The following is a 25,669-nucleotide window of genomic DNA, read 5'->3' as shown; positions in this document are numbered from 1 at the left end:
TCTTCCTTTCTAATTTTAATGACTTTTATCTCTTCTTTTTGTCTAAATGCTGTGATTAGGAGTTCCAGTATGATGTTGCCTAAGAGTGGTGAAAGCAATATTCCTGTCTTGTTCCCAATCTTAAGGGAAACACTTATAGATTTGACCATTGAGTATGATGTTGGCTGTGGGTTTGTCATATATGGCCTTTATTATGTTGAGGTATGTTCTATCTATTCCCACTTTGCCAAGTGTTTCATTATAAATGGATGCTATATTTTATTCAATGCTTTTTCTTTTTCTGCATCTATTGATATGATCATGTGGTTTTTAGCCTTCATTTTGTTTATGTAGCATATAACGTTTATTGTTTTGTGGGAATTGTACCAAACTTGCATCCCCATAATAAATCCCACTTGATCATGTTGTATGATCTTTTCAATGTATTGCTGGATCCAGTTTTCTAATGTTTTATTGAGGTTTTTAGCATCAATGTTCGCCAGAGACATTAGCCCATAATTTTCATTCTTTGTAGTATCTTTATGTGGTTTTGGAATTAGGATAATATTGGCCTTGTAAAATTAGCTTGGGAGTCTCCCCTCCTCTAGAATTTTTTGGAATAGTTTGAGAGGGACAGATGTTAGTTCTTCTTTGAATGTTTGGTAAAATTCACCTGTGAAACCATCCAGTCCAGGACTTTTGTTTATTGGAAAGTTTTTTTTAATTATTATTTTTTATTACTGCTTCAATTTCATTAGTTGTAATCTGTCTATTCAGATTCTCTGATTCTTCCTGATTGAGTCTTGGCAGATTGTATGTTTCTGAGAATTTATCTACTTTATAGATAAATTGTTGGCATATAGTTGTTCACAATATTTTCTTATAATCTCTTGTATTTCTTTGGTATCAGATGTTACTTCTCTTTCATTTCTGATTTTATTTATTTGGGTCCTCTTTTTTTTTTTTTTATGAGTCTGGTTAAGGGTTTGTCAATCTTGTTTATCTTTTCAAAGAACCAGTTCTTGATTTCATTGATTGTTTGTATTTTTTTTTGCATTTTTTTAAGACCCTATTTTGTTTATTTCTACTCTGATCTTTATTATTTCCTTTCTTCTACTCACTTTAGGCTTTGTTTGTTGTTCTTTTACAAGTTTTTTTTTTTAAGTGTAAAGTTAGATTGCTTATTTTTTATTTTTCTTGTTTCTTGAAATATGTCTATAATACTATGAATTTCTCTCTAAGAACTGCTTTCATTGTATCCCATAGATTTGGGGTTGTTGTGTTCTCATCTTCATTTATTTCAAGGCATCTTTTGATTTCTTTCTTGATCTGATTCCTAACCCATTCATTGTTTAGTAACATGTTATTTAGCCTCCATGTCTTTGTTGTGTTTTTCAGTTTTGTTTCTTGTGATTTATTTCTAGTTTCATACCATTATGGTCAGAGAGAATGTTTGATATGATTTCAATCTTAAATTTACAAAGACTTGTTTTGTGTCCTAACATATGGTCTAGCCTAGAAAATGTTCCATGTGCACTTGAAAATAACCTATATTCTCCTGCTTTGGGCTGAAATGCTCTTAAGATATCAATTAAATCTATCTGTTCTAGTTTGTCATTTAAGGCCATTGTTTTTTGTTGATTTTCTATCTGGAAGATCTATCCATTGATATCAATGTAGAAATATTTTTATTTCTCTTACCTTTATTAGATATACCTGAAAATAGTCATTAATTGATTTTAAAATAACTGTTATTGGAATCTAGAACAGATATTTATCTGTGTCCATGATTACCCTACCAAAATCTGTGAATCCCCTGAAATTGTATGCCAGTCTGTGGTTTTTTTAAGTTTGTACATTTTTTCTGAGACAATATACATGGGTTTTATTGACTTCTAAAATATGTCCATGACCCAAAGGAGGATAGAAAATTCTACTCTGTGATCCAAAATTGACAAAATGCATAAAATATCTGTTAAATGAAAAGACACACTCAACACTAAAAATATAATTAAATTTTTCATTTGTCAAAATCTCTTGCTAGGCTCAAACTAAATTACTGGCAGATATCCTTGCAAAAATCACAATGTTCCTTCCAAGAGTTACATTTTTCAGACCTAGTTCTCAAATAGGAATTAGTCATGCAAATTCCAAAGAACACACAATTTAGAGACAATGCTTGGAATCTAACCCAGTATCTACTTTTTCAGTAGATACTGTATCTATTTGTTCAGTTCTTATTGATTCACCTTGTGTATGAAACACGAAGGTCTCTATACACTAACTTAATTGTCTATATGTCTTATCAAAGTGGTTTTCAAATTATCATAATACATCATGTTGGATCTCAATTGTCTTTCAACATTGAAAAAAAAATGTTTCCTCCTAATTTTGATACTAAATTATTGATCAGTAGTGCCATTTAGGCAAATCTTGCCAATGCATAAGCAAACTAGAGTGAAAACTTAGTATCTTTTCTAAAAACTTTTGCATAGCAATTTAGTTCTAATTCTGCTTTTGAAAATTCGTGCAAAAATCCAATGAAGCAAAAAGAGTTTTGTGCTTGTTTACTGGAAGGAATGATTTGGGAAGAAAAATAATAAGACAGCTACAAGTTAAATGGAAAACTTAGTGGAGCATTGATAATGCTGAGAACTGGTTACTCTCCCAGGCCTGATAGTCGGTGAACTCAAATACCTTTCCTTAGAGCAGACATATTTGGTTCTTAACTCCTTATTATTCAACTAGAGGCCCAGTGCATGAATTCGTGTAGGGTGCGGTCCGGCTGGCCCGCCCCAATCAGGGCCAATTGGGTAGGGCGGGCCTGGGGGAAGGGCCGTGGGCCGTTGGCAGGCTGGCCCTGCCCCCTGGTCAAACTCCCAGTCCAGGGGACAATTTGCACATTAGCCTTTTATTATATAGGATAGCCTATTGATTTGTATTTAATTTTTATATTTTCTTGATTGATATAACAGGGTTTTTTTCAGTGAGTTATTTACTTCATACAAAGTTGTTGTTTTTTTGTTATAAATTATCAGTTTTTCTGCTAATTTCCTCCATCCACCTTTATTTGGGGGACATCATTAATTAAACCACAGAAGTCAAATCCCATGTGATTTTTCTCCTCTCTACCTATATCATCTTGTTCTATGAGACAGACTTTTATGTGACAATATTGACAACACAACCTCATTTAAATAACAAAATGAATAGTCTGTGCAGTTTATTATTTATTTTTTATGAAATTACTATTTTCTTATTAGAATAGTCCTGAAAAAGTTTCTGCATATATTTCACTGCTGCATGACAACGTTTAAATCAAATAAGTTTTCCAATCAGGAATTTTAGTTTGACTTCAGAAATGGGGTACAGTAAATATGTAGATCTTTAAAAATTAAATTTAAAAAGATGCATTGAAATACACTTTTTTCTTAGGATCTCTAGCGTAGTTGCCAGGCATGCAATCTCTTTTTCTAATTGCAAAGATATATACTTTTTCTTTAATGGCCCACTTAGCACGACTCAAGTCTATTGCCAATCACAATCATTTAATTCAGCTTTAGGGGGGGAAACTCACCTTCTCTATCTAACCATGTGTGAAACAGCAAGTCTTCTCTCCAGGCCACTGAGAGTTCTATTAACCTCCTGCAGATCCTGTCTGATTGGGTAGGCCTCCTAATTGGTGCGTTACTCACACTTCTTTGCCTGACTTGTTCCCCTCAAATAAGGTAGAACTTAGAACTTCGGCAGAAACCAAATTCAACACATGTCGTCCAGCCTGTAACTAGAAACACAAAAACAAGTGGATCAAAGCAAACCATATAATCAGGAACAATTAATGTTTTTCTGAGATTCTTAAGAATAATTCCTAAATTCTATCTCTTCCTCATTTTTTGACCCAAAATAAAATATACATTTTGGTTTGCATAAAAACAATTGTATTAGTCATCCTACCTAATAAAAGAGTAATATGCAAATTAACCATCACTCCGCTACACCCACAAGCCATGCCCACCAGCCACGCCCACCAGCCAATCAGAGTGAGTATGCAAATAAACCCAACCAAGATGGTACAGCCACAGAGAGCAGGAGGGAGGCTTGGGTTTCCCAGGCAACGGAGGAAGCCAAGCTTTCCGCCTGCCCTTGCAGGCCTAAGCCTCCACTCAAGGCTACAAAGTTTCAATTATAGAAGGTAAACAAATCCAAACAGAAATGGCGGCAGCCATGGAGCCAGAAGAGCGGGAGGCTAGGATTGTCCCCGGCAATGGAAGCAAAGCTTTCTGCACACCCTGGCCTGCTCAGGCCTCCGCTTAAGGCTACAAAGTTTCAATTATAGAAGATACACAAACCCCAACAGAAATGGCTGCCAGCCACGGAGCAAGCAGAAGTCTTGGCTCCGCTCCAGGCTACAAAGTTTCAATTGTAGAAGATAAATAAATTCCAGATACCAGGGCCTCCGCTTGGGTCGCCAGGGGGTGTGGCCGGCCTGCAAACCGCCACAGGCCCCTCGCTCAGGCCGCCCCATGCCCCAAGGGAACCCCCACCCTGATCCAGGCCACCCTTCAGGGCAAACCAGCTGGCCCCCACCCATGCACCAGGCCTCTATCCTATCTAATAAAAGAGTAATATGTAGATTGACCATCACTGCAACACACAAGATGGCTGCCCCCATGTGGTCAAAGATCCTGCCCCCATGTGGACACAAGATGGCCACCACAAGATGGCCAGCAGGGAGGGCAGTTGGGAGCCACTAGGCCTGCAAGGGAGGGCAGTTGGAGGCGATCAACCCTGCAGGGGAGGGCAGTTAAGGGTGACCAGGCCGGCAGAGGAGGGAAGTTGGGGGCAAACAGGCTGGCAGGGGAGCAGTTAGACATCAATCAGGCTGGCATGGGAGTGGTTAGGGGTGATCAGGCAGGCAGGCAGAAGCGGTTAGGGGCAATTAGGAAGGCAGGCAGGCAAGCAGTTGGGAGCCAGCAGTCCTGGATTGTGAGGGATGTCCGACTGCCCATTTAGGCCTGATCCCAGTGGGATCAGGCCTAAACGGGCAGTCGGACATCCTTCGAGGGGTCCCAGATTGGAGAGGGTGCAGGCTGGCCTGAGGGACAACCCCCCACCCCCATGCACGAATTTCGTGCACCAGGCCTCTAGTTATATTATAAAATAATTGAGAGGGTTTTTGTTTTCTAGTGATTATTATAGTATCACTTTCATTGTAAAAAAATGTTGGGTGGGTGGAGAACCTTAAAGAACAAAATGCAATCCAAATTAATTATAATTCCTCCATAGCTATAGTTTTCCATTAATATATATTATATTTTATTCACATATTAAGATCACAATGAATATAAAAATTTATTTCTTTTTCACTTATTATACTATAAGCATTTTTTTCTTGTTTTTAAAAGCTTTTAATAGTTGTATAACATTCAGTCATAAGGATCATTGGTACTCATCAATACTACCACCTGGGGAGCTCTGTAAAAATGTAGAAACACAGCTCCCAATTCAGAAGAATTTCATTGAGCGTGGTTAGGCCTGAGCATCTGTATTTGTAATAAGTGGTTCTAATACTCATTTCAAGATTGAGGACCACTGTTATGCACCAAAATCTAATTAATTCTCCCCTTCTGTTGGGCATGTCAATTGTTTGCAATGTTTTGCCATGTAAATGTACAATGCATATATTACTTTATCAACATCATTGACTAATTTTTTAGGAATAATTCCTCAAAGGGGAATTATTATCAATGATTATCAAGGATAAGAACTGTTTTTAATCTTTTATTGTATAAGGTCATATTATGTCTTTCCAATTTTAATTGGAAGACACCCATCTTATTAAATTATAGATTATATTGAACATTATCTTTACTTTTGTCTTTTCCAACATGAATGACAAAAAAATGAATTTTCATTGTTTTAATTTACATTAATTTAATTCCAAGTAAGGTTGGATTATTTTTATATGATTTGTATTTCTTCTTGTGTGAATTATCTACCAATGTTCTTTGCTTATTTTAAAGGATCTTTTTTTTTACACAATTTCTTGTTATTCACACAAGTTTTAAGTATTTAAAAATATATTAAGATTCACTGGGGACTATGAAAGAAAATTTAACATCATTCAGGGAAATATTCTGGATATTTTAATACCTGATATTTAAATGTTATAGAGAGTTTAGTATGAAAAGAACACTCCAATTACGACAGCACAGGCCTAAAACTGAGGAGACTTTCTCATGTTTATTTAACTAATGGATTCTTTCTTATAAGATAAAAAAGCACTAGCAAAATTATACAGTAGTTTAAACAGCTAAACTGGATTAGGTCCATACATTATTGACATCCTTACCAGCAATGAAATGTTAATATTGTTAAGTAAAATGTAACTTAATTTGTTTTAACCAGACTCAATATAATATTGCAAATTATTTATTCTACAAACTATATATGCCCTACATATTCTGTGTGCAGACATTGACTAAACAAACCTAGGGCTTTTATATCAGTCCTTTACAATAATATATTCACAAATCCTGGCAATCATAAAAATACTTTACCAAACTTAAACTTTTAAATGCTTTCTATCTACTTCTGTAGACATTTTATCAAGTGTAAACTTTAAAACCTCACCAATAGAAAAATTACACTCTAATAAATATGTTCTAGAAGTAAATATAATGATTAAGTGCCGGGGTACTTGTCCCAGCCTTACAAAGGGTTCAGCAATCTGGAGAAAGGGGCTGATGCGTAGATTCAAGAAGGAGTCTAAGGACGAAAGATAATTTTGAAAGGCATTGGGGGTCAGAGGATCTTCAGCTAAAAGAACTGAAGACTACTTCCTTGTCTAGGACCCTGCTTTTATTAACACAATTTGTCCTAAGGCAAGGTGGAGACATACACTTCAAAGGTTAAGGTTTCAAAGGGTTTACAGAAGCATTGTCAGTTTGGGGAATAGCCTATAGCTGCTCAGGTGTTTGACCAACAGGATGCAATAAAATGCCCTGAGCTGTCTGGCAGCAGACAATCCTATTCAGGTTTGGGGGAGTGCCGTTTAGCCATTTCCAACAGGTAAACTATATATGTAGCTCAGCCATTGTTGAGTCCACCCAAGTCCCATCAACCTTTTGACAAAATTCTTGTAATTATTACATACTGGAATTGGTTTCCAGCAATTAAGGCCTAAAGTAAGCATAAAAACATGATCACATCTATAGACTTTAGCATTAAGTTACTATGAAAAGGTAGAGAGTAAGAGGTAAATATTTTAGCCTGAATTAAGCATGCCTATAATAAGAATATCTTACTTTGCACTAATTAATTTACTCAAAATCAATAAATGGAAAAAGTTAGGTCTGTTAGGTCCCATCCAAAAACTTCCATTATACTAGTATGTGATATTTCAATAAGATTCTTGGTAACAAAAATGGGTTCCAATGAAGTATGGATTTTAATAATCCCAAATTCAATTGAAGGAAATTTTAGGAATAAAAATCCTTCAAAGTTTTTCAGAGGCCTAGAATTTGTCCAGGTGAGCATTTTCTTTCCACCTCTGAATGAAGTTCTCCATCACCTCAGAACTATGGAAAAAGTTAAATAGGGTTGTTGATTTTTAACATAGAATTCTCCTAAGGCATAAAAGACAAAGGCAAATAAGTGACCTGGGTCTATACTAGAGGCCTGGTGCATGAAATTGGGATGGTGGGGGTGGTGGTGTCCCTCAGCCCAGCTTGCACCCTCTCCAATCTGAGACTCCTTGGGTGATGCCGACTGCTGGTTTAGGCCCATAGGGATCGGCCTAAACCAGCAATCGGACATCCCTCTTACAATCCGGGACTGCTGGCTCCTAACCACTCACCTGCCTGCCTGCCAGATTGCCCCTAACTGCTTCTGCCTGCCAGCCTAATTGACACCTAATTGCTCCCCTGCTGGCCTAATTGACACCTAACTGCTCCCCTGCCGGCCCAATTGCCCCCAACTGCCCTCCCTTGCCAGCCTGATTGCCCCCAACTGCCCTCCCCTGCAGGCTTGGTCACCCCCAAGTGCCCTCCCCTGCTGACCTGATTGCCCCTAACTGCCCTCCCATGCAGGCCTGCCCCCTCCAACTGCCCTCTCCTGAAGGCCTGGTCACCCCCAACTGCCCTCCCCTGCTGGCCTGGTCACCCCAACTGCCCTCCCCTGCTGGCCTAGTCACCCCAAACTTCCCTCCCCTAATGGCCTAATCGCCCCCAACTGCTCTCCCCTGTTGGCCTGATCTCGCCCCCAACTGCCTTCTCTTGCCAGCCTGGTCGCCCACAACTGCCCTCCCCTGCCAGGCTGATCGCCTACAACTGCCCTCCCTTGCCGGCCATCTTGTGACAGCCATCTTGTGGTGGCCATCTTGTGATGATGTCGCACATGACACCACCTAGACTTTTATTATATAGGAAGTCATTGTCAATACACCTGGCCTCTTAAATGTGGTCTAAACATCCAGCAATAAAGTGGTCACTTGTTTCTTCCTCTCTTCAAATATTAATTGAAAACAATATGTTTCAATTGATTTTACTCTGGAAATGCTGGATTTAATAGAATAAAAGGAATAATTAATGTAAGAAAGAACCCATAATATTTTTCTTTTACCTCTTATCAGCTTAACAGATCACTATTACAGCTTCTCTGATGCTTAATGAGGAGAACTTCTTCCCTTCTTATCAATATATTTCTCAAAACTATGTCTGAAATGCATGAAAGGGATTCCAACCGAATGAGAGAAAATGTGCTGCAAGGATCTACCTTCTATGTCCCTCATTTACCTGACCCCTTATAGCTGCCTTAATCTTGCTTATGATCACTCCTTCAGACTTCCTGTTCGTTTTTGCTTGGGTAAAGAACACTTTTTAAAATTTATTCTAGCAGACTGAGTGAAATAACTTTATATATATTTTAAAGTCATTTGCTGATTCTTATCATTAATAACATGTCAAAACAATGCATTCCATAAAATAGAACACATGTTCAAATGATGCTTACATATGTGGTTTATGCTGCAGTTTAATAGCAATTTTAAGAGGTTGTTAGACCTAAACTGTATAAAGAAAATTGTAGAAAACTGGCAGTTTTAACAAGCAAGGAAATCTTGAAACTCTGAAGACTATCTCTAAATATTAATTACCAAATGCCTTCTATATACCACTAAAGAAAAAACAATTTTACATATGGTAGGACAAAGTGGACTTTATTGAGGGACCACATGTTTCTGCAAGGAAAACATGTGAATGAATTGTGAACTGGGCAGTGAGTTATTTATTGTTCAAGTATATTATATTAAACAACTATAGATACATACACACACATATGTGGATAGCAGTGTGAAACTAAGCTGTTTTTACATGGCCTATTAGATGACATAAGAAATACAATTCTTAGAATAATTTTGTAGGAAGCTTATTCCAAATAATTTTCTCAATGTAAAGCTTTTTTTCCTTATCCATTCCTTTATTTTGTTCTTTTTTTTATTTGTTTGTTTGTTTTCTATTGTGCTGTGAAACTGTCTTTGGATATGGCTAATAACCCTGTTAAATAACCCTCTCATGAAATGATTTTAGTTTATCAAAGAAATGGTCTAAACCAACACATAAAAATAATTGGGATGTCACTTTATTTATTTTTTAATCTAATATGAATATTTAAGGCTAAAAAAGGTGGATCATAAAAACAATTTTCTCCAAAAAAAAAAAAATAGCAGTTAGGTTTAAATCATTGAAAGACAAATTTAGTTTCTTGTGGACACAAAATAAAACAACTTATTTGCAGCATTTTAAAAACAAAACAGGTGTCTGTCTCTATCATAATTGAATATTCAGCCTACATTTCAGTCTGGTCCTTTTGGTGATTAAACTAAAAACCTGATATTGTTTACTTTCAGAAGGATATTAATTATTTTACACCACTAATGTGGCACTTACTCGGGAATGTGAGAAAGCTAATTATTTAATTCACATTTAGTAAATGGCCGTCTAACCCTTAAAAACAGTTAACACTCTCAAGGTGTAGCTTACTCAGGGAAATGTTTGCTCTCCAGGTAGATCAAACCATCATAACATGAACATCATTGAAAGTGAGCATCAATTACCTGAAATATTACAAACACATTTGAAGAGAACAAACACTTTCATAGGCCAATTAGTAGTGAAATAAGCAACACTTTTTATTTGTCAACTGAATGATCACTTTCAAGTGCTACTCATTAATATGGGGTTGTTTGGTTTTATTTTATTAATTCATTTGGCGTTAACTGATCACCAAACTCAGTATTTATCAAATAACATAGCACAAACTATACCCAGATTCTCTCAGTATCTAAGCCTTTCTCCAGATTTAACAGAAATTACATTAAAGGCTGTGAAAACCTCTTGAAAGAGAGAGCTTATTTAGAAACTGTAGCTTGAAAGCAAGAAAGGAACCAAATGTATGGGAAGCAAGAGCCTATGAAACTTCTTCAGAAATCCTCTTAGAGAGTAATTAGGATATGCTACCTCTATTCCCCTGCAGAGATTAACATGGAGAAAATCTAATGTAGAGTGGTGTGTTTTGTCCAAGTCCACATCATACGCAGCATGACCTTTAGAGTTTAATAACTTAAACAGTCAAATTGGCTTTGTGATTTGAATTTCTAAATATCATCCAATGCCTTTAAGAATCAATACAAGATTTAAAAAAAAAAAAAAGAATCAATACAAGATTCAAATATAACAGCTTTTTCACTAAAAGCTGCTATTACCTTTCTCTTGACTTCTAGCTCCAAAATTGAACCAAACATGGAAATCCTAGATCCTGAGACCAGCTAAATCATGCAAACCAAACTCCCACAGATAAAAGAGGAATAGCAATTCATACTCTGTTGTCAGGAAATCAGTACACAAAAATTAGTGGCTATTTGTTGGTTTGTTTATTCCATTATGCTTTTCCTTCTGGGAATGAATTTTCATTTCAGTCTCTTTTAGATCATTGACATTCTCTGCAAAGGAATTCAAGACACAATTCTTTCTCAATTACTAGTAAATTCAAGTTATTACTGTTTTGAAAAACAATCCATGTAACTGGTTGATGATGATGTCGGTTATTTGACAATAAATGAACTGTGAAAGTGAACAGCGCTAAATACCACATGTTTAATACAGTTTGCAAGTAGTTACAATTGCCTTTGGTTTGAACTGGTGGAAGGGGCTGCAGGATGGCAAAATGAGAGGTTTATTTAGCGTCTGGGAGAAGCTTGTAAAAGAGCTTAAGTCCTCATTCCTTCTAACATCTTAACAGCTGTGCAGTTTCTTACAAAATATGTTTTATCGTTTCAAGAAATGCTGTTAACCTCGCAGTTTTAAAACTGAATGAACAAGGCCTCTTGGACAAATTGAAAAACAAATGGTGGTACGACAAAGGAGAATGTGGCAGCGGGGGAGGTGACTCCAAGGTTAGCCTCAATGTCACCAAAAGCGGGTAAACAGTATGTAAAGTAATAGGTGCATCTGCTGGGAGACTCGCAGTATGGATCTTCTAATAGCATCAGAATTGCTGGTCAAGTCCCTTCACAACTTAAGTATGCAATTACTGTCAAAGCAAAAATATTTGCAAATGTTATCCATGTGGGAACACATGAACAAACCTAATTAAAATAGTCACTGAAAATCTCTGGCTCTCAAGCAGTTGGGATCAAATATTATAGTTCTATACACCACGGTTTTGGAAGGCAGGAGGGGATGCTGGTTTTTGAAAGAATGATTTGGCAAAGAGAAGAGAGGGTATATCTTTCTTGTTCACCAGAAGTTCTACCTAATGTTTTTAAGTAACAGCAGTAACTCCACCTAGATCTATGTACTTACCAGAAAATCATTTCTCTGTCTAAACCCCACAGGCTTCCAATAAATAATAAGTTAAATGATAAATCAAAGATAGTCATGTGGAACCAGAAATGTTTGGCTTCCCATAAATGGATCAAACTACGAAATGAGCAGACTCTACACACAAGACCAGTTCAGCTTATCTTCCCTGACTCCATGGCATATGTCCAGCTTCATAAAATAATGTTTTATTAAATTTCTAAACAGTGTCTAAAGAAAAAAAATAGGTACACAAATAACAGAATATTCTACTTAGTGTCCCAGAACCCTTCTTCACTATGTATAGACTTAGAGAAAACAGTCCAGACTCTTCTGACTGAATTTTCTTTTCTTACATACCTACACTTGGTATATAAGAATATTGAAATTTTAGAAGTATACAGTCTTGCCTGCCTTTTAAAATCTAGAGAATTGCCCAAAATAAGAAGTCCTGCTTCTCTTCAGGTTCCGGATTGGACTCTAAATTCTCTCACTCAGCCACCCAACCCACAGAAAGATGCTGTTTTTAGTGAGTATCCGTCAGATGGCTGATAACTTCACCTTCTTTCAATGCCGCAAACTTGCCCCTCTCTCCTAATCTGAAGAGCCTCTCAAACCCAGCTCACTTGTATACCCCCCCCCCTAATAACCAGCCCCTCTGCAGGTTACCATATGATTATTCTGGCCACAGAGGGAGGCAGGAAAGAGAGAGAAACAACAGAATTGTGTGGACCCAAGGTCATCCATCTCCTTATCCCGAGAGAGAATCTGAGTTCCTGGAGAACAGAGCTGAGAAAAGCCAGAGAGAGTGCTTAGGGCACCTCCATCTGAGGCACCAACCATATGTTTTCTTAAGGAATATTAATTCTTTTTACTTTTTGGGGCCTTAACTTGCCTAGAATGTTCTGACAGTTTCCATACAATATATATGTACATGTAGATATATGGTGTCCCAAAAAAATGTATACATACTTTCTAGATTCTATTACATTTTGAAAATGAAATGTATTTTAATAAACACTGCCTTTATAATCAAAGTATGTATACATTTTTTTGGGACACAGAGAGAGAGAGAAGAGACAGAGAATTATTCCAGTTTACACTAACAATCTACTATTCCTTCTTGCAAATTAGAACTGTATGAAAGTATGCTCTCATAGCTCCAAAGAAAATAAAAACAATCATATTCTATTCCATTAGAGAAATTTTATTTGCAAAATTTATTTTTTATCACAAATAGAAAAGAAGTGTAACACTGCTTATCAAATAAAATTTTCCAAAAAAAAAAAAAGAATGAAGTCCTATTTTAGAGTACATTAAACTCTTTTCAGAAGAAAATTAAATAAGCAAGCAGAAGCAGAAATTTACACATAATAAAAAAGATCTATGTAACAAAACCATTTTAATTTATTTAAACAAGGTTGGACAACTCAGTTGGGTTTTAATCTGTTTGCATCCAACACATTGTTTGGTGCATAATGGACACAAAGTAAATATTTGCTGTACAAAGAAATAAATATGAATCTAACCTTGTAATTTTCAAAAATCAAACTGCTTGTTCTCATAGGTATTCAGTACATTATTTTCAATAAACATGAACTACAAAATGATATTCTAAAACATTATTTCAAATCTTAAGAAGTAATTTTCTAAATTGTTATGAAAAATTAACCTAAAATATTCCCCAAAAGGAAATTGCATTATGTTCTATTTTCCCTCAGGAATTTTGTTTTCATACTAAAAAACATCCCTAGTAGGCTGTATATTGACATATTTATCATCAAGAGAATAGGTGATTGCAATCTAAATGTTAATAATGCCCAACTCTGAATTCGTAATAAAAGGTGATATTTATATGTCTGCTTGACCTCACTTAGTTCAAAGTAAATTACCAAGAGCAGTTATTGCTTTTTCATTTTTGTTTTGTACCTTCTTCAGGTGACTGATTTTCTTTTTAGACTTACCTTGCGCCTCCCATTTAGCCTGGTTTTCCTCAAAAGTGGTAAAATAAGGAGCAAAAGTGCTGACCTGGAGACTGAAGGTAGATCCGGAGCCTTTGCTGGGTGTAGATCCAAGCAGAGGAGCCAATGAAATACTGTAGGGAAAACTCACACTCAGGGACTCAGCCCAAGCACTCGGAAATCGGTGTTATCTTTCCAATACCGAATCTTGGTAGGAGAAAACTAAGGGGGAACCATGGGAAGCTGTCCCACACATGAATAGGTTCCCAGGAAGAGACAATTGAGGGTTGCAACCAGGGAGAATATGTCCAGACTTCTATTCAGCAGAAAATTATGAAATCTCTAATTTAACTGGGACATGGAACCAGTATCTGTGGGGGGAAAGGGAATTACCCACTGTTTTTTTTTCTTCAAGGAACTTATGATTTAATATAACCAACAACTGAACTATTAGTCACTGTGGCCACTTCTAGTCACATCCCCTGGCTGCAAAATAATTAGCATCACCATTTAGCTGCGAGACATTCCCAGAGCATGAAGTTCTGAGCAGGCATACTCATCTTGTGAATAAAATAACAGGGGACCAATTTAAGAATATCATTGCAATGTCTAAAACTCATTTCCCCCTTTGATTAATCTGGGGGGTTTAGCCTGAGCACAAACCATATGCAGAAATTTATGCCAATTCTTAGTGGTTATTTAATCCTGATTCTAGATGGAAAATTTGGGAAATGCCTGTAATCAGTCACTAAAACTATTGATTTTTTCTGTTTTATACTTTCCTTCTATATATATCAAAATAGGCACACTCATGGATGAGGATGTTCATTTAAAAATCATTTTGTAAACATAACAAATATTGTGTCCTTCAGGAATTATATTAGATCACATAATACCCAGTTTTTAATTTAGCCCTTTGAAAAATACAGCCCATTCCTGACTTTAAAACATTTTATACTTATAAATGGCCTACGTCCCTTCACCACAGACATGGAAACCAATGCAAGAATAAAGGGATTATTATAGAAAACATGAATTCATAAATAGGTGGGGAAGGTTGTGGTAAACAAAAACCACTAAGGGAAGCTAACCGTTGGAGAAGGGATATCCCTGTTATGAATTACTTGCTAAGTGCTCTACATTCCACCAGTTGACTGTTAAGTTTGATTAATAGTAAGTATCTTATATTCAAAATCCCAATCTTACCTCTAAAACAAGACTGCTCAAGTGAGTAGCAGAAGGGACAAAGAGGCAAGGGGAAAATGAAGGGGGTAGGAAAAATTAGGACTTTAAGAAAAGGGAGAGAGATGGCCAACGGCAGTCTTTATCTAATCCTCAATTTTGCCTTCAACCTTCCCTTCTAGAAAAAATTTCGAAACTGTTCATTTCCTCTCTCTTTTCAGCATTGTCCTCCTCCTCCCACTGTACCCTATTTAAGAAGTGTAATATAGGGTAATATAATGTACCTACACAGGTTTCAAAAGGCTTTGGCAAGCTGGCCTGGGGATCTCAAACCTCTTGTAGTTATCAATTAAAGGAAAAAGCTTGTTTTCTATTCAAAATAGTTTGAATGTAGCCACTTTATAGAGCACTTACTCTCAGTGGATATCCTGGTAAATACTGTTTTACACAGATGAATGAAATGTGGCTTTTGTTTTCAAGGAGTTCACAATTCACCAACCATGTGGTTTTGTTAATAGTTGCTAAAGTGTGGAGGGGGGGGAGGAGGTTGTATAGATAGCCCCTAGGTTGGGGCTAAATTAACCAAGCAACCCAGGTAACCATCACCCTCACCCCACCTCATCCATCCTCACCCCAAATTCAGCTTTTAGCAGAAAGTGTTAAATCATGCTTATGTTAGATTTTAGTCCAAAAAACAATGTTCAAGGAAGGTGGCAAATGCATATTACTTCTTAAATGGAACAATGAACCTTGTAAGATCTTATAACATTCATACAAAAATTAAATTGTATTCAGAAATCAGATAAACAAAAAGAAAAACATATTTTGGAAACATTTTTGAGAACAAACAGTACAAAATAAATGGGTTTTAGTTTAACTGTTAACCAGAGCACTCGATTAACCAGAAACCCCATTTCCTGAGTCTTACATTGTTAATGCTTTTAATTGCACAGCTATGAAGTCAGACTATTACAAATCCTGATTCCTCTGCTTCCTAGTTGTGTGAACAGAGGAGTTAACCTCTCTGTGCCTTGGTTCCTCATTTGTAAAATGCAGATGATAATAGTAATTAGGTATGTAAAATGCTTTTAACAATGCCTGGTACATAGCAAGTACTCCAATACTCCGCAAATGTTTAGCTATCATTATCATTATAAATAAACTACCTCGTTTTGTAGATAGGTTTATGGAATTCATCTACTGATAACCAGAGAAATGCAGGCTATGTGTCTCTATGCACTCAGCATTTCCTCGGAGGGAGGCACTAGAAGATACGGCCAGACAAAATGATAGTGGCAGCCTTAGAAATGTCAAGAAGAATACAAGTCTCTCTCTGAATGTTTATAAAAGTGAAAAAACAAACACACACACACACACAATAACAACAAAAGATGCTAGGAGTTACTGCTTTCCTTTCATCTTCTTGCCCTTTATTTTGTATACAGAGAGATTAACATGAGGATGAAAACAGAATTCTTAGCTTCATTGGAACATTGGTGATGACTGACTACTGACCCTTTCCTCCTTGAGACTCCTTTTAAAACATTTAGTATTGAAGGACTCTGAGATAGTAGAAAAGAAAAATGGGATTTTACAGTCCAGGGAGTTTGTTTATTTGATCAAAATCTTTTTTATCCCTAACCTATCAGGGGTTTATTGGTAAGAATTAATAAAGTATATTATAGCCACTTCCCTTTGTACTTAAAGTAAATTAATGTGGTAGACACAACATGGATGAAAATTGCTTCTGGTGATACTATGAAAGACAAATACGAAAGTTCAGAAGGAAAACGTCAGCATAGGCTTACACTTTACAATAATGATTCACATATTTGTGTTTATAAGGACCTGCATGAGGTGGCCCTAAATAACATTTGAATCACCCACCTCTTTCAGTTCGTTCCTGGATGAGAGAGATGGAGGACTCCATTTAATAATGGACACTGTAGACATCCTTCCATAGCATAAACTAAAATCCCTCTAGCTGATCATATGCATGTGAGAGATGAAACCAGTCCTAGCTAGCTTCTATGTAAGTCCACCTGTCACCTGCAGCCACTTCCATTCATTTTGGAAAAAGACAAAAAGGAGCTCTGAATTTTTAATGACTCCCATATCCATGCGGGGAAATTATAAATGCTCAAGAAACCCAACCCAGGCCAATAGTTTTGGATTCACAGTAATTGCATACATTTTATTTAAAAATCCTCCCTAGCAGTATGTGCCTGTTACCTAAAGCGATGGAGCAGGCCCCAGTTTTATGTCTGATTCTAAACCTGGGCCTACGGTACAAGACATAGCGCCTACTGTGGCCTCTGCTCTGTCACTTTGCCATGCGATTCTAATGTAGTTTTACTTGAATAACATAAAATAACATATATAATGTTATTTATGTTATTTTCCACGTGAAGAACTCCTGTAAACCTTGCCGTTTTGAAACTCAGTGAGGCAGGCGTCTTAGACAAGCTGAAAAACAAATGGTGGTACGATAAAGGTGAATGTGGACCCAAGGACTCTGGAAGCAAGGTCAGTCGCTGCAGTTCGGGGCCTCCTCTTGTGTTCACAAAGCAGTAAACGGGAGCAATTGTCAAAAAATAAAAAAGCGTATGGACACAGTAAAAACTAAACATGTCTCTCTACACTGCCTAAATTCGAAGTTAATGTCACAAATTTCAGCCACAGGGACAGTCTTTATAGAAAATTGCAACCTGCTCCCCAATACTAAGGCTTTTAAGTAAATTTAAATTACCTACAAAAATACATAAAATATTAAAAATTCCTTATATTATTCTCAAGCTTACGTACCACTAATAAAAGTAGTGCTTTTGAGGTTTAAGATTTTTTTATTGTTTTGGAGGCAAAGACCATGAAATATATTCTTCCAACAAGAAATGTATTCACAAAACAAAAAATGGGAAATTGATCAGTAGTCATTCAGAAAAAGATTTTAAATATTAACTATATCTTATTCAGAAGTTCAGTCTTTTGTGACTATATTGCCAACCATTCCACTTTAGTTTGAAGAGGCCCTTTTATATTTTTGTGCTGACAGATCAACAGAGTGAATCTTTCAATTCTATTCTGTCAAAATGGTTTAAATAAATCAGTGTTTATGGATGATAGCCTCAAGTTCTAAGATCTGTTGTTCGTGAATTCCTTTTAAAATATTTCAGGAAGCTATAATCCTGATTCTGTTGAAAATAGTGTTAGAAACATTTGTATTTTAATTCCAAAGGGGAAAAAATGTAACAACCTATCAGTGAATCTAAATACTGCACAAATTAATAGAATGTAGTAACAGTGCCTGAAAGCCATAGTCGATGATTCTTAGAATCTTCTTTTATTATTTTTCTATATCTCCTTTTAGAAAGAAAAAAATAGATGACAGATAGATAGATAGATGATAGATAGATGATAGAGAATTCTAAGTCTAAACAAGTGACCAGCTTAGAAAGGAGAGCATCAATTAATTTAACAGAGACAAAGTAATGTTAATTGATCCCTTTCTAGGGCTTATCCCTATGTTTTAATCGCTTTTGTCTGCCTTTAAACCAGAGTGGAATGAGATAAACTTGGCCAATAAAGAAATAGCTATCCCAAATCCTATGTCAAGCATAAATACTTGAGTGATTTTTTTAAAAACGAAGTTACCCTAAACTTTTGGTTCAATCAGTTGATATCATGGCTAAGTAGACAGTGTACATAGTACATCTTTGGAATTAAACCACGTCCTTAATAAAATGATTTAAGTGTCTAAATCACATTTTTCACAAAACATACTGCCAAGAAGATGATGGCCAGAGGATGTCCTTCAGATAGTCTACCCAAAATACGTTTCAATTAATGTTATGTATAATATGCATATTTATAATTTATGAAAAAGTTCTGAATTCTTGTTATAATTTTAATATCTTTCAAGCATACGCTTGACTATATCTGAATTTATGTATACTAAGGCTCTGGAGAATAATATGTCTAAAATAGTAATTGATGAAGCATTTTTAAGTGGAAATGGAATCATTTTTAAATCAATAAAAATAGTAATATCAGTTTGTCCATACATAATTTATTTCTCAATTGACCATAGTAATTTGTGTATTTTTAAAAAGTTATCTTTTCAAAAAGTCACCTGTGATATGTATACAAATATATAATTATTCCTAAATAGTAGATAGAATGTAAAAGTGATACTTTCCATAAGATTTCCCACAGATGTGACTAAAAAAACAAATAATGTGTACCCTAGCACATTATCTGTATATATTTTGTAAAGTAATGATGAACAAATTGTGAAACTGATAGCTTAAAAAAAGCTTAGTTCCTTAATTAGGAAATGTGAAGTAGGGTTTATTCAAGAGCTATCTCAAACATTAAAAATACGTTTTAATGGCAGGAAAACCAAAACCCCTTTCCATGTAGCTGTATTTTAAACATGTCATTCTCAAACTTAATAATAAGCCCACTTCTGCCACCCTTTGCAAATACATAAATGCTTATTATGATTAAGTACAGTGGTTTTCATTGCATAGTTAACAATGATAAAATGTTTAAGATTTTATTGAATGTAATCCTATCCAATTTATTGGTAATCATCATAATTTCACTTCTGAGAGCTATAAGCTTTATTTTTAAATTTGTAAACCTACATCAGTGATTTATACATGTAAATGATGTCAGGTTAAATTAAGCATTTGTGCTAATTAGCTGTTTGGATTTCATGTGTTCTTTTACCGTCCGGATGTGACATTTCCACAGTTAACTGAAGCGTGTTTATCCCCCCCGCAGGACAAGACGAGTGCCTTGAGCCTGAGCAACGTAGCCGGCGTCTTCTACATTCTGGTCGGCGGACTGGGCTTGGCAATGCTGGTGGCTTTGATAGAGTTCTGTTACAAGTCCAGGGCAGAAGCGAAGAGAATGAAGGTGGCAAAGAGTGCACAGACTTTTAACCCAACTTCCTCGCAGAATACCCAGAATTTAGCAACCTATAGAGAAGGTTACAACGTATATGGAACCGAAAGTATTAAAATTTAGGGGTAGGACTTAGGGCCTACTACAGTGAGTGGGTGATGCATCCTGTAAATGCAGTGTTGTGACTGTCTGTCCCGTGGTGGTATTGCTTGCTTCTCATTAGAGCTTTATATTTTCTAAAACTTCAGCGCAAAAGTGGTTTGGTTTTCTTTGGCTGCAGATGTACTGTTCGAATCTTTATGTTGCCAATAGATATCTGCATTGAAAGGGTCCGAAAGACAAAAACAAACCATCAGAATTGCTCTGTGAAATTATCTAAACAGTATATTCTACCCCAAATTTGAGAGAAATTGGAAATTAGATCTGGGTTTCCTTTGTACATAGACTAGGCTAATCTTCTCTGGAACAAGTTTTAAAATAAGTGTTAACAAAATAAGCATAAAACCTAATTCAAATGACCAAAGCTTAGACAGCTGCCGGATAAGGTTTTCTGAGAAAAATTATATGTAACAGTTCCAAGGCAAAGAGTCAATGCTCAACAAATTTTAGCTCCTATTCTAGTTAGTTTTACATTAGCCATATTCTGTATTTTTAAAGAGTAAAACCTGTTTGCTCATCTGACAGTAGTCCTTGAGCCAGACCTTGAGGCAGGAGTCATCAGGATATTGACCACAATTCACATTTATTTCATGAAATTCAACTTTTATGTTCACAATGTCACTAAGGTGAGCAGACATTTTAGGCAATTTAGCAGTTTCCCCATTAAAAATATCAGTAATATATGTGTTTCTTAGGAGGAACACAGTAAAAGATAAAAATTGCCATGAGTTATTATGGATTTTTTATTTAAATTGCTTTTAAGTAAGCCAGCTCAGCCCCACTTACTCATATGCTCTCATCACGCCACAATAAAAAAAAAAAATTGTAGGTATTCATGTAGGTATTCAATGAAATATAGGAAATGGAGATCATTTTTAAAGAATCTAAATGTCCACCACGTTTTTCCTCTAATGGTTGCAAGTGGCTTTAAAATAAGATCTAAAAGCCTTTGCTATTGCTCTTCCTAAAATCAGGTCTCTAAAACTCATTTTCTAAAATTACATATAATAGCCAACTGAATAGGCTGCTCATTCTGATTAAAATGATAAATGAGCCTTTAAACCCATAAGAGACATTCCATGCTTGATGTCAAAAACATAATATAATTTTTATAGTAAGATGTATCTGAGCCCTACCAGGTTTAGCTCAGTGAATAGAGCATTGGCTCAAAGACTGAAGGGTCCTGGGTTAGATTCCGGTCAAGGGCACATACCTTGGTTGCACACCGATCCCTGGCCCTGGTCAGAGCACATGGGGGAGGCAACCAATCAATGTGTCTCTCACATCCATGTTTCTCTCTCTCTCTGGCTCTCCCCCTCCCTTCCACTCTCTAAAAATCAATGGAAAAATATCCTCAGGTGAGGATAAAAAAAAAAAAAAAGATGTACATCTGAGATTATGCCAGGTAAATGTGCTTGACTTTAAGATTTATTTATTCATATGAAAGCTATTGAAATACTTGTATCTTAATATCTAATTGCTTTTATCTACAATCTGGAAATCAATGACTAGATATAACTACACAATGGTAAGCCCAATTTTGTGGAAAAGAATTAAGAACAAAACCCTCAATTCACTCAGATCAGAATGTTTTAGCACGTTTTCTAATAGCAAAACAGCAAGCTAGGATGATATAGATGTCTGAGCCATTATAATTCTTTCATCTTAATATTTACAGAATTGAGAAGAGATTTTCTCAAACTGAGAAAAAGAATACTTGAAAGTTTTCAGAGCCAATTATTTAGACTTCATTCTGAGATGAATTTTATAACCAGTTTATTAAAACCGAGTTTTCTTTGGCATAGCAAAAGCATTCCAACCCTCAGTGAGGTCCAAAGGCAGAGAAGCAAAGCAAAGAAAAAAGAATATTAGAAAATTCTAGACCAAAGCCATGTTGGCTCTGTGGATAGAGCATTGGCCTGTGGACTGAAGGATCCCAGGTTCAATTCCAGTCAAGGGCATGTATCTCGGTTGCAGCCTCGATCCCATCCCTGGTTGGGGTGCATGCCGGAGGCAACCAATTGATGCATGTCTCTCTCACATGGATGTTTCTCTCTTTTTGTCTCTCAACCTCCTTTACACTCTCTAAATATTAATGGGAAAATATCCTCGAGTGAGGATTAACAAAAAAAGCAAAACAAAAATTCTAGAAAGAAATACTCATGGGTGTCAGTTTATTACAAAGTTCTGGGAAGGTGTTAAAAAGATATATAAATTCCCAGGTTATGTACATACAATTTACATGTAATAATGTTTTTAGTTAGAACCTGGCATTGCAGTTCATCACATGAATTGCCTTTTAGACCTGGGGTTGAACTTTTAAGACAATAAATTTCATATAAAAAATAAAGCATTCATTACCATACGACTTTTCAAAAGACTTAATAGAATTCAGGGTAAATGAAATGATCTGCACCTATAGAGAAGCCTTGAAAGTAAGTTATTTTTGTTACACTACTATATTAATGGCTTTTTCCTTTCAAAAACTCTATTGGCCATAATTATGCAAATACTTGATAATTTAGATAATATTGTCCCAGAATCTCAGAAACAAAATCTAAAACCTTCAATATAGAGTAGGATTCAACTTTAAAAGTGACCATCCCTTCAGGAGAACACTTACAATTAAGGTCATGACCATTAGTCACAACAAACCAACCAGGTGCAGAATATGTGGAAATTTTTAAGAAAATTTTTCAGTTTGAGCAGGCTCAATAGGTTCACACCAAGATGAATAGAAATGACCTTTTATGGAAGAATTGAAAAATACAAATATAGGATGCTGAGAACTAAGAATGCCAAGACTTAAAGAGAAATTAAGGAGTTGACAAAGATTTATTAACTAATACACTAGATTGAATCAATCTATAGAGAAGGAGAGAGTGCTCAAAACTACGTGGAATCTTTCCTCTTTGGATGTTTTCTTTTCCTCACAAAGGCAAACAAGAAGGGAAAAGAAACAAAAATAGATTTTATGGCAAAAGCCTTCTGCAAAAATTCAAAAAATCACACTGCTTGCCCGGCCAGCATGGCTCAGTGGTTGAGCATTGGCCTATGAACCAGGAGTTTACAGTTTGATTCCCTGTTAGGTTACATGCCCCAGTTGCTGCTTGACCCCCAGTGTGGGGTGTGCAGGAGGCAGCTGATCAATGATTCTATATATTCGTCGTAATATATTTTATTGACTTTTTACAGTGAGGAAGTGAGAGAAGGGAGAGGAATAGAGAGAAACATCGATGGGAGAGAAACATCGATCAGCTGCCTCTTGCACACCTCCTACTGGGGATGTGCCCGCAACCAAGGTACATGCCCTTGACTGGAATCGAACCTGGGACCCTTCAGTTCGGAGGCCAATGCTCTATCCAGAGAGAAGGGAGAGGAATAGAGAGAAACATCGATGGGAGAGAAACATCGATCAGCTGCCTCTTGCACACCTCCTACTGGGGATGTGCCCACAACCAAGGTACATGCCCTTTACTGGAATCGAACCTGGGACCCTTCAGTTCGGAGGCCAATGCTCTATCCAATGAGCCAAACTAGTCAGGGCTCATCGTCGATGTCTTATCTCTCTCTCTCCCTTCCTCTCTGAAATCAATAAAAAATATATATATATTTTAAATCACACTGCTTTTATTAATTGTATATTAGTATTTCTTTTTCAAAAAATTAAAACAAAACTGCTAATTTTTAAAAAATAATTATCTATTTTTCTAAATATTAAATGTTGAAAGGGAATTTGAAGAAGCAAATTCAGACTTTGGTCTTGGTTTGTTTTAATTTAATGATGACTAGGGTTTCTATAGAGATTGTATGCTGACCTCTGATTATGAAAATAAGTATTAATTTTTTAGTTGTTCACTAAAGCAGAACTATGATAATGACCTGATTTTTATCATAAATGTGTCATTGCCTAGCAATTTGACTTCAACTTTCTAACATTATAGCGGCCTGATCTCTAAACCTTTTTATTATAACTGTTTAACTCCAGTTACTAATTTTGTTATTTAATCAATAATTATTAAAATATTTAAATTTCATGGCAGAATAAATTCAGGATGGAATTTCCTAACAAATAAGGTTAACTTAAATTCACAATATGGAATTGAGATACATTATGAATTATGAGAAAGTTCTGATCTAAGCCATAACAAATTTAGGTAATATCTTGTTTAGCTTACTTTCCTCTTGAGCTAACATTAAAATTCAACTCTTGAAAGAATTTAAAGCCAATGAATGAATAATAAGATTTACATAATACCACCTGTATCTCCACTGTGTGATGTTGCTAACTGCTACCTAATGTGACAGAGAGCAAGAATTTAATGAGGATTTCAGAGACCTGACCCCATAACCTCAATCTGGGAAGCTCCCCAATGATGACCATCCTGATGGACTGAAAGATGCCCTGTTCAGTGTGACCCCTTTGAGCACTTACAGCTTCTTAATGAGCCTTAGCTCCATGTTAGGCATAGAATGAACTTTATGTCACTAACTGTGCTGTTCTGGGCCATGTCTGTAACTGGTGTGAACGAGTGAAGGTGTCTGTGGCTAGGTCTGTGTTCTGAAAACAGGAAGACCTGTCATGAACACTCTGTGTATATAGTTTGTTTAGACAATTCATCACAATTTTAAGAGCATAATCCTTGCAAAGGACTTTACAAATCCCTGTAAAGATAAAAAGACTCAAAGAATGGCGTAAAATCTGAAGTACTAGGGTGTAGAGTGCAGCAAGTTAAAAGATGTGACCTCCCCAGATTTGCTAAGCAAAACCTCCTTTGGTGATTTTTGAATGGGTTCTGAAACAGGTAGGACCACAAACTCTAGGCCGATTCATGCCTCCCTACCGGTGACCTTTTCTTTCTCCTGATAACCAGTTTTCACATGACCGAACGAATATGGGGAAAAATGCAGATGTCTACTAGTGATATCTTGGTGTTTGTTGTGTCCTAAATTGCTGAAGAAACAGACCTAGTGTAACACCCCACATTCTCTCTGTTTCCTTTCCATGCCCCCCAGCTGACCTTTTCTGAAGCCATAAGAAACAAGGCCAGACTCTCCATCACTGGGAGTGTGGGTGAAAACGGCCGCGTCTTGACGCCCGACTGCCCGAAGGCTGTACACGCTGGAACTGCAATTAGACAAAGTTCAGGATTGGCTGTCATTGCATCGGACCTACCATAAAAACCAAAAAAATAATTGAGTGCCTTAATTAAACTGTGTTGGTGACTGACGGGAACAGCCCGGGGAGCAGGCCCGCGGGGCCCTGGCTAGCCCCATCCTCCGGCTGAGAGCGCCGGACATCAGCAGCAGCGACGTGTGCATGAGCTCAGCTCGGGAACCCAATCTCAGATTTTCTATCAGGAAAACTCACAACTTAGGTTTTCTTGGGACGTGGGCGGGGGGATCTGGGACGGGTGTATTAACAGCAACAAATTTCACTCCGGTGGACTTCAAAACTAATCAGGCTTGCGAGTTAGCGCATCAACTCTGCAGTTCTTGCTCACCAAGGCCTTGGCCTTCACAAGCAAGGGATGAGATAGTTGTAGAAGTCAACGAACAGGCTAACTGTCTCCAGAGCACCCATCTAATCTACTGAAGACTGTCCAGCTGAGAAAACACATC

General features: G+C 36.5%; 1 protein-coding gene across 1 annotated transcript in view; it reads left to right on the top strand.

Moving 5' to 3' along the window:
- The window catches only part of GRIA4 (glutamate ionotropic receptor AMPA type subunit 4), a 398,719-nt gene extending 373,298 nt beyond the window's left edge, over positions 1 to 25,421 (top strand). Inside the window, exons 15-17 of the mRNA XM_079788918.1 lie at positions 17,392 to 17,506; positions 19,766 to 19,900; positions 25,064 to 25,421. Of these exons, the coding sequence (XP_079645044.1) occupies positions 17,392 to 17,506; positions 19,766 to 19,900; positions 25,064 to 25,228 (415 nt within the window). The 3' untranslated portion in view covers positions 25,229 to 25,421. The remainder of the gene's footprint in view (positions 1 to 17,391; positions 17,507 to 19,765; positions 19,901 to 25,063) is intronic.
- Positions 25,422 to 25,669: the final 248 nt, after the last annotated feature.

Source organism: Cnephaeus nilssonii (genome assembly GCF_951640355.1).
Source record: "Cnephaeus nilssonii genome assembly, chromosome: 13".
Taxonomy (NCBI): Eukaryota; Metazoa; Chordata; class Mammalia; order Chiroptera; family Vespertilionidae; genus Cnephaeus; species Cnephaeus nilssonii.
The sequence above is the reverse complement of the archived record's forward strand: the minus strand, read 5'-3'. Positions and strand labels throughout refer to the sequence as shown.